Here is a 10,170-nt window from a genome sequence, read left to right on the forward strand (position 1 = left end):
CAATTTATTTTAAGTTTTGCTCAATACGCTTTTTCGAAATAGTGGCTCCATTAGTTTGAGTAACTCCTGTCCCCTTACTTGTGCATTTATGTTCTTTGTACACATATGCTTCGGAATACAAATTTTAATTAATTTTTTTTTAATAATAATAATAATAATAATAATAATAATAATAATAATTATATGTTAATAAAATAAATGAGTTTCTAGGTTCAGACTTCAGATGAGCTGATGTATAACAACAGCTCCTAGCCTGTAGTGCCTTAGCTTGTAATCTCCTAGTTTGAAGTCTCCTAGTTTGAAGTCTCCTAGTTTGAAGTCTCCAAGTTTGAAGTCTTCTAGCTTGAAGTCTCCTAGCTTGAAGTCTCCTATTTTGAAGTCTCCTAGCTTGAAGTCTCCTAGCTTGAAGTCTCCTAGCTTGAAGTCTCCTAGCTTGTAATCTCCTAGCTTGAAGTCTCCTAGCTTGAAGTCTCCTAGCTTGAAGTCTCCTAGCTTGAAGTCTCCTAGCTTGAAGTCTCCTAGCTTGAAGTCTCCTAGCCTGAAGTCTCCTAGCCTGAAGTCTCCTAGCTTGTAATCTCCTAGCTTGAAGTCTCCTAGCTTGAAGTCTCCTAGCTTGAAGTCTCCTAGCTTGAAGTCTCCTAGCCTGAAGTCTCCTAGCTTGTAATCTCCTAGCCTGAAGTCTCCTAGCTTGTAATCTCCTAGCCTGAAGTCTCCTAGCTTGAAGTCTCCTAGCCTGAAGTCTCCTAGCTTGTAATCTCCTAGCTTGAAGTCTCCTAGCTTGAAGTCTCCTAGCTTGAAGTCTCCTAGCTTGAAGTCTCCTAGCCTGAAGTCTCCCAGCCTCCAGTCTCCTAGCTTGAAGTCTCCTAGCTTGAAGTCTCCTAGCTTGAAGCCTCCTAGCTTGAAGTCTCCTAGCCTGAAGTCTCCTAGCTTGAAGTCTCCTAGCTTGAAGTCTCCTAGCCTGAAGTCTCCTAGCTTGAAGTCTCCCAGCCTCCAGTCTCCTAACTTGTAGTTTCATTCGGTATATAAAAGACAATCCTTATAAACAACAGTCTTAGTTAAAAAAAAAAAATTAATTAAAAATACAGTATAATAATATATTTTGTTTAATGGTTGTTAACGAGAAGAATAATAACTATTAAATTCTACTTTACTTTTAAATCCTTAAACGACAATTAATAACCAACTCGTATATAAATAAATGATAAACAGAACTAAATATAATATGAAAGTTTGTGTTGAAAGTTGAAAGTCTCTGAAGGTTTATTCACCAATTAGAGATAAAGATAAGTCATTCTGGTGAGACACTGATTGTTACTTAGAAAGGTGCTTAGATTCTTACTTAGAAAGTTACTTTGAATGTATATTGAGCTGCCAGAGTTCACCTTTATAAAGATATGCTACACCTACTGTTATATATTCCGTTATATGTGATGCCCGTTTGAGCCAAGCCCTGTTAAGTATACTCAAATTGTATGCCCAAGCGGTATACTCAAAATATTTGAACATCATGTTTGATAATTGTCTGATAGCAAACATTTAATTATGCGAAGAAATGAACGTCAACTTTCGGGTTATTTATTTTGAAAAGTTAATAGTTATATGTGCTGGAAGCGAGGTATTTATTAAAAACTTTATGAACTTGTTAAAAACGTTTGATAATGTTAATAAGCTTCAACTTTGTAACAACCTGTTTAACACAGAAGATATATGAGTGCAAGGGATAGGAGCCCAGGATATATGAGTATGGAAGCCATGATGAGTATGGGAATTAGGATATATTAGTATGGAAGCCAGGATTAGTGTGGGACGAGATATCCAACCCCCCTCCCCAAACAACACTCATCCTTACACACAGAAATCACAATAGCGTGATGCATCAAATGAACAAACCCACAAGGGCTGTGACGAGGATTCGAACCTACGTCTAAGAGGATCCCAGACGCTGCCTAAATAAGCGATAAATCCTATAATAAAATCAGCAGTAAATACACACACACACACACCTGTAACATGACTGTATAACCTGCATTAATACTCTCCTGTAACCAAGACATTGCTAAGGACTCAGAATAATCTGTTGTAGAATTAGAGCTCCGTGTTCGAAGTGAGTTTATTGGAGCTCAATGCTAAAACTGAGGCGCTCTAAAGTAGACAAAGTGGGGGTTGGATGGGAGAGGAAAGGAGAAGGAGCAAGAGGCTGGCAGAGGGGGAAGGAGTTGGGAGGGAGGGGGAGAGGATTCCTGGGAGGGAGAGGAAGGGGGGGGGGGGAAAGGAGGCTGGGAGAGGGGGTAAGTGAGCGGCACTGGGCTATCTGGCCCATCAGGCTCCCTGGGGAGGCAACACGCTCCCCTGGGTCGCCGTTTGTGTCTCCCCAGCCGGACTCTATTACCCGCTCCCGACCCCATGGGGAGAGGGAGTCGGCTGGGGGTTTGTGGGAGGGGGGGCAGATGATGGGGGGTGGTGGTCAGGGGGGTAAGGGGTGGGGGGTGGGGAATGGTCAGGAGAGCATAGGTGGTGGTAAGGGAGAGGAGCAGGAATGGAAAACGGAATGGAATGGAAAGGGAGATGGGAAACAGGCAGAGAGAGAGGGAAGAAAGACTTGGGAGAAAGGAGCATAGGTGGTGGTAAGGGAGAGGGGCAGGAATGGAAAACGGAATGGAATGGAAAGGGAGATGGGAAACAGGCAGAGAGAGAGAGGGAAGAAAGACTTGGGAGAAAGGAGAGGAGACATAGAGGAATACAGATTCAAGAAAGTAAGTGTTTGTTTTCCAAACCGGGACGAAATCTCCGGAAAAAATTACACCTTGATCGCTGCAGATGCGCCACCATTTATAGACTGTCCAATGAGCTCCAGCAATTATAGTAGCTGATTAGGTGTGTGTGTGTGTGTGTGTGTGTGTGTGTGTGTGTGTGTGTGTGTGTGTGTGTGTGTGTGTGTGTGTGTGTGTGTGTGTGTGAGTGTGTGTGTGTGTGTGTGTAATTACCTAAGTGTAGTTACAGGATGAGAGCTACGCTCGTGGTGTCCCGTCTTCCCATGTGTATTCACCTAGTTGTATTCACCTAGTTGTGTTTGCGGGGGTTGAGCTTTGCTCTTTCGGCCCGCCTCTCAACTGTTAATCAACTGTTTAGTAACTACACTAACTACTTTTTTTTTCCACACCCCCCCCCCCAGGAAGCAGCCCGTGACAGCTGACTAACTCCCAGGTACCTATTTACTGCTAGGTAACAGGGGCATTCAGGATGAAAGAAACTTTGCCCATTTGTTTCTGCCTCGTGCGGGAATCGAACCCGCGCCACAGAATTACGAGTCCTGCGCGCTATCCACCAGGCTACGAGGGTGTGTGTGTGTGTGTGTGTGTGTGTGTGTGTGTGTGCGACTGCCTTGATACACATCTACAAAATAACACAATATCCATAAGCGTTATTAAAGCTTCCTTACTTAAGCTGGGCTAAGCTGACTTGTAATATATTACCTCGGTTGGGGGAAGTAAAAATATGAATTTCATTGTTACATGATCCAATTAAGTTAGCTGAAATGAAAATTAAATTTATGTGTGCTGTTAGATAAGGAAATTGGATCCAATTGTTGAAATCACCTTTAGACATCCGCAACGTTTCAAGAGGTCCGATTGAAGTATTCGAGAAAAACTTAAACAATTAAAAAAAACGTGTAAAAGAGAATGACTATTCAAAATATATATATATTTTTTCTCAACCATAAAATTATGAATTCGAAAGAAAGCTAATTTATATAAATTGGGGGAAGTGTACGTTGCTTGTGGAGGGTGTGTCCTGTACAATATGGAGATGTGTGAGTAGGAGAGACGATTGATTGATGAAGATTAAGCCACCCAAGAGGTGGCACGGGCATGAATAGCCCGTAAGTGGTGGTGGTGGTGGCCCTTTTGAGCCATTACCAGTATCAAGAGCTGATACTGGAGATCTGTGGAGGCGCGACTGCACCCTGCGTGACGGGAGATGTCTCCCGGACCAAGTAGTGACCAGATGGTTTAGGAGAGACGTTGCTGTCTTGCCTATATACTGAGATCGTTTGGGCTGACAGTCCCCAAGTGGGCGTGTGAAGGCATAGATGATGTTAGTCTCTCTCTAAAGGCGCTTTGCTTGGTGTCTGGAGTAAGTTATAAGTTATAACTTCGTAAGTAAGTTTACGGTCTTCTTGTTTTTATAATATATTGTTAATTGTATCTTCTGATTGGTGTCTGCGGGCGATAACGTTCCTATCAATGATATCTTTCAGGATTCTTTTTCCTCCGTTTGATAAGCCGTGGAAAAGAAGTTCCTGTAAAATAATCTAAGAGGAGGTACAGGTGTTATGTTAGCTGTTTCTTCATGGACATTGAGACATATATAAGATCTTCAAGTGTACTAATTTTGGGAGCTAATGGCCGAGTGATCGTTAAAAAAAATCCCTTTGAAGACCTTAATGCCACTAATTTCCACACTAATTCCCTCGTGTTGGTCCCAAAACACGACACCAGTCACCGCCAAATGCATGTAATATCGCTGTGCCAAACACTCTTAATCAAAAACTGTTATATCTCGAGTCGAGACTCCAAACATACAGATAACGCCATGTAAACAGACGTCCGTAGCCTCCCAGTGGCCGCTGACAACGAGCCTAATGATAATGAGGCCAATTATAAAGCGAATGATAACGATCGCAATGATAATGATATAGTTTACCTCTCAAAATGACCCCACACACACACCAAAGGACCTCAACCCTCTTGTACTGATGGGGGGTCATAGTTCCCTCCTAGTACCGTCCAGGCATAAGGGTGTTTTTTTTCCCTAGGGCCAACCTCACAGGACGACATTCCAGTCCTCATTGTAAGAACCAAAATATATATAAAATCCGTCTGTTTTGGTCGGTAATGTCGCTGAGGTCATGAGCTTGGTCAGTCAGTTTCAGTTTCAGTTTAGAGGAAGAGGCAGTGGGGTGGAGGTGTGAGTGTTGGTAGGATTGGGGATGAGAGAGGTTGACAGGACCAAGTGAAGAGTTGACAGGACCAGGTAAGAGGTTGGCAAGGCCAGGTAAGAGGTTGGCAAGGCCGTGTGAAGGGCTGGTCGGACCACGCAAGTGGTCAAGGTGTGAGGAATCACTAATACAGCACCAGATATGAAATTACACTTGTTGGAGATGCATAAACGGATGAACGGGCAGGTGTCTCAACGGACAGAGGAGAATCTCCACATCAGAACATCACAGTGAGACGAGAGACATCAGAGGGAGGAAGATGCTACGATCGGAGTTCAACAAAGGATCAGAACTGCGGCATATCTTGTCTCTGATTGATGTAAATGATTTCCTAGAGGAGCAATATTCGATCACAACATTCGGTGAGGGTTTAATAAGGTAGATGATGACAAGACACGACATTATATTACCTGTACAAACTGAAATAATGCTCAGAAAGTGGCTACTATAGACTTTAACTTAATCATGTGCAATGTAATGAAACTGAGCAACGAAATTATTGGGACAGTCTCAGGCAACTTAGAATGTACTCCATGGAACAGAGACGAGAGAGGAATTACATATTTTCTATATATTACATATTTGAAGGTCAATGCCATGTTCTACACAACCAAATAGCAACTTACATGAGTGACAGACGTTAGAAAGTTCAGAATAGAATGATAAATGAAGATACCATAAAACCATCTAGAAAAGGTTGTATTAATAGCACTGACCTCAAAGCTATTTAATCTAACAGCAATCTAATAAGTATCGCCATAATTGTTGATGTTTTCCCAGAATTACTAGTTTCCTGCAGGAAGTGACGGATCCGCCGGGCTGTGATGGCCGTGTGGTGTTCATGCAGGTCGATGCCAGCAATTGCTTCCCTCCGATCAAGTCATCAACAGGAAAAACCTAGCCTTAAGCCTAGTTGTGGGAGTAGATCATTATTAGAGATCAACTCTCAAAACCAGCTCCAGATAAAACGTAGTTAAATACATGAGATGAAAGCACACATACACACACACACACACACACACACACACACACACACACACACACACACACACACACACACACACACACACACGCACGCACGCACACGCACACAGGAAATAATCAACGGTTAGGAAGGTGGAACCACGAGCTAAGGGAACCAAGAGCTCGGTTCTGCAGGCACAAATATAGGTTCATATAGCACTGTGCAATACACTATAGGCGTTAATAGGAATAACGAAAATTGCAGAAGAGAACGAGTTGAAATAGAGACACTATTTGTACGACTTGATAACGGCCGAGGACGACCAGCCCTTCCTCCTCCGTTACCACCCTAGGCGAATAAAACGCTCGAACCTAACCTAACCTAACCGACCCGTTGACCAACTCATAGAAATCGCGCGTGTCCCTGACCATTCCAGTTCGAGGTTTCTGAAAACGGTATTAACGACCTCCTGCTGTATGTTGATACTTGAGTTAATTATCTCCGGTAAAAAGCGAATAAGTCCTTGTGTTTCAAGTCTTTTTCCTCCCGAGAACAATGGTCATAGTTTAATACTTGTGAAGTTTGTCCCCCTCCTCCATCCCATCATCCCTCTTTCCTCCCCACCCCCTTCTCCTGCCCCTTCTTATTCCCCTTTACTACCCATTCCCACCTCCCCATCCCCCCCCCCTTCCTTCAACTCCCACATTCTGATACAGACTCTCCTACACCCTCACAACAACAACAACAACAACAACACCACCACACCACAACCGGCGGTTGAGAGGTGGGACCAAAGAGCTAGAGCTCAACCCCCGCAAACACAACTAGGTGAGTACAACCACCCAACACCACCGCCACCACACCACAACCACCCAACACCACCGCCACCATACCACAACCACCCAACACCACCGCCACCATACCACAACCACCCAACACCACCACCACCACACCACAACCACCCAACACCACCACCACCACACCACAACCACCCAACACCACCACCACCACACCACAACCACCCAACACCACCGCCACCATACCACAACCACCCAACACCACCGCCACCACACCACAACCACCCAACACAACCACCACCACACCACAACCACCCAACACCACTACCACCACACCACCACAGCCATCTATAACATCACCAACCCCTCCCACCAATGATACATCAACCCCATCAACCATCGGCCTGTAATACCCCCCCCCCCTTCCACCCACCCCCCCATGCCCCTCATGCCAATACCCCAACCTCCCTTGCCTCTAATCACCAGCCCGGGCACACATAACTACCCCCCTCGTAAGGCGTCATTTTCCCCAATCACCGGGGGTCCACTTCGTCAACCAATGCGGCCATCGACCGTCCAATGTGACAGGGGTGAGAGATGGTTCACAAATTGGGCCCTGTCGAGTCTGACAGGCAGAGTGGGCCGCAGGTTTGATCATATATATACTTTTTTTTTTAAATATATATATACATCTATTGGTTAATTCCGGATAATGGGTAAATCACCGGTTAAGCGGAGGATTTACTGCCAACGGGATTGGGCCTTTTGGAATCTCCCGAGTTATTATGAGTTAATTTTAGGGAGGAAGGCGGTAGCTAATTGTGGTGGCCTGGCTGGCCCGGCCTCGCTGGCCCGGCCTCGCTGGCCCGGCCTCGCTGGCCCGGCCCCGCTGGCCCGGCCCCGCTGGCCCGGCCTCGCTGGCCCGGCCCCGCTGGCCCGGCCTCGCTGGCCCCGCCTTTGCTGGCCCGGCCTCGCTGGCCTCTGAGTGTGTGTGTGTGTGTACTCACCTAGTTGTGCTTGCGGGGGTTGAGTTCTGGCTCTTTGGTCCCGCCTCTCAACCGTCAATCAACAGGTGTACAGGTTCCTGAGCCTATTAGGCTCTATCATATCTACACTTGAAACTGTGTATGGAGTCAGCCTCCACCACATCACTTCCTAATGCATTCCATTTGTCAACCACTCTGACACTAAAAAAAGTTCTTTCTAATATCTCTGTGGCTCATTTGGGCACTCAGTTTCCACCAGTGTCCCCTAGTGCGTGTGCCCCTTGTGTTAAATAGCCTGTCTTTATCAACCCTGTCGATTCCCTTGAGAATCTTGAATGTGGTGATCATGTCCCCCCTAACTCTTCTGTCTTCCAACGAAATGAGGTTCAATTCCCGTAGTCTCTCCTCGTAGCTCATACCTCTCAGCTCGGGTACTAGTCTGGTGGCAAACCTTTGAACCTTTTCCAGTTTAGTCTTATCCTTAAATAGATATGGACTCCATGCTGGGGCTGCATACTCCAGGATTGGCCTGACATATGTGGTATACAAAGTTCTGAATGAACTTTGTGTGTGTGTCTTTGAATGTGTGTGTGTGTGTGTGTGTGTGTGTGTATGTGTGCGTGTGCGCGTGTGTGTGTGTGTGTGTGTGTGTGTGTGTGTGTGTGTGTGTGTATTCACCTAGTTGTGTTTGCGGGGGTTGAGCTTTGCTCTTTCGGCCCGCCTCTCAACTGTCAATCAACTGTTTACTAACTACTTTTTTTTTCCACACCACACACACACACACACACACACACACACACACACACACACACACACACACACACCAGGAAGCAGCCCGTGACAGCTGACTAACTCCCAGGTACCTATTTACTGCTAGGTAACAGGGGCATTCAGGGTGAAAGAAACTTTCCCCATTTGTTTCTGCCTCGTGCGGGAATCGAACCCGCGCCACAGAATTACGAGTCCTGCCCGCTATCCACCAGGCTTCTTGGCCCCTTAGGTGTGGGCCTCGTAGCCTGTACCAGGTGTGTGTGTGTGTGTGTGTGTGTGTGTGTGTGTGTGTGTGTGTGTGTGTGTGTGTGTGTGTGTGTGTGAGTGTGTGAGTGTGTGAGTGTGTGTGAGTGTGTGTGTGTGTGTGTGTGTGTGTGTGTGTGTGTGTGTGTGTGTGTGTGTGTGTGTGTGTGTAAGAAAAGAGAAGAGGAGAAGAACAGGTTCCCATGACAACAAGATAATTAACCTGACCTAACCTAACCTAACCTAACGTAACCTAACCTGACCCGCCCTGAAACAGCCTCTCATGTCAGTTGAACTATTAACACCCCTAACCCTAACCTCAGGCTTCACGTACAACCCAACCATTAACAAATCTACCCTAACAACGTCCTCGTGGGGGGGGGGGGACAATTTAACCGTTAACAAAAAAGACAGTAAAAGGAGAGTCTTTTGTTGGACAATTGGACCAATCACGATGCCCTCCCTAACAATGCCTCCAATAGCCCTTACCTACAATAGCCCCTACCTCCAAAATGCGTTATTTTCTGTTCTACAGTCACATAACTTTTGATCTTCAATTTCAAGCGTAATCAGTTTACTCAAGCAATTACTTTACTGGGATTTATCCAAGTAGTTATTTTACTGGGATTTATTCAAGCATTTATTTTACTGGGATTTATCCAAGCAGTTATTTTACTGGGATTTATCCAAGCAGTTATTTTACTGGGATTTATTCAAGCATTTATTTTACTGGGATTTATCCAAGCAGTTATTTTACTGGGATGAGCTCAAGCAATTACTTTACTCGAGTTGTGGAGAATTGAATATGTATAATAGTGGAAAACGGAACAAGTGGATGAAACTGACGAGGGTGGAAATACCCAGGTATACAGAGGGAACGAGGGGACAGGAAAAGAAATACATAAGTATATATACTTATGTATATATATACATAAGTGTATTTTCTCTCTATACATAAGTATAGAGGGAAAAACTAAACCGGTGTTAATTAGTATACATGAGAACAGGTGAACAGAAAGGTAATTGACGTGTGGTCAGTCGAGCAAGGAAGTCAATGAATGTATGGGTCGTTGAACAGGCTGGGTAGACTGGTGAACAAATGAACAGGTGAGTAAAGACAGTCTACCTCTTCCTCATACAAGTAACTTAGAGACTATATAGATTTTTTTATTATTATTATTTTCTACCACAGACGTGGCCACACATTTACAATGCTAACCAGCATATATATATACATTTTCTTCTGCCCTCCATGGACAGGGTGAGAGATCTGTTAAACATATAGTTCAGGGATTAATTGAACAACCACAGATGGTGACTGCAATGCTTTTAAAAATGCTTAATCTAACCTACAGACATAAATACATAGATACATAGAATTACGTCTACCACCAGAACCTTCCACCTGTC

General features: G+C 44.7%; 1 protein-coding gene across 1 annotated transcript in view; it reads right to left on the bottom strand.

Moving 5' to 3' along the window:
• Window positions 1-219: 219 nt before the first annotated feature.
• Window positions 220-10,170, bottom strand: part of LOC138373133 (uncharacterized PPE family protein PPE16-like) — a 41,800-nt gene continuing 31,849 nt past the window's right edge. The window contains exon 3 of the mRNA XM_069339148.1: window positions 220-1,002. Coding sequence (XP_069195249.1) covers window positions 220-1,002 — 783 coding nt within the window. The remainder of the gene's footprint in view (window positions 1,003-10,170) is intronic.

The sequence above is a fragment of the Procambarus clarkii genome, chromosome 41 (genome assembly GCF_040958095.1).
Source record: "Procambarus clarkii isolate CNS0578487 chromosome 41, FALCON_Pclarkii_2.0, whole genome shotgun sequence".
Taxonomy (NCBI): domain Eukaryota; kingdom Metazoa; phylum Arthropoda; class Malacostraca; order Decapoda; family Cambaridae; genus Procambarus; species Procambarus clarkii.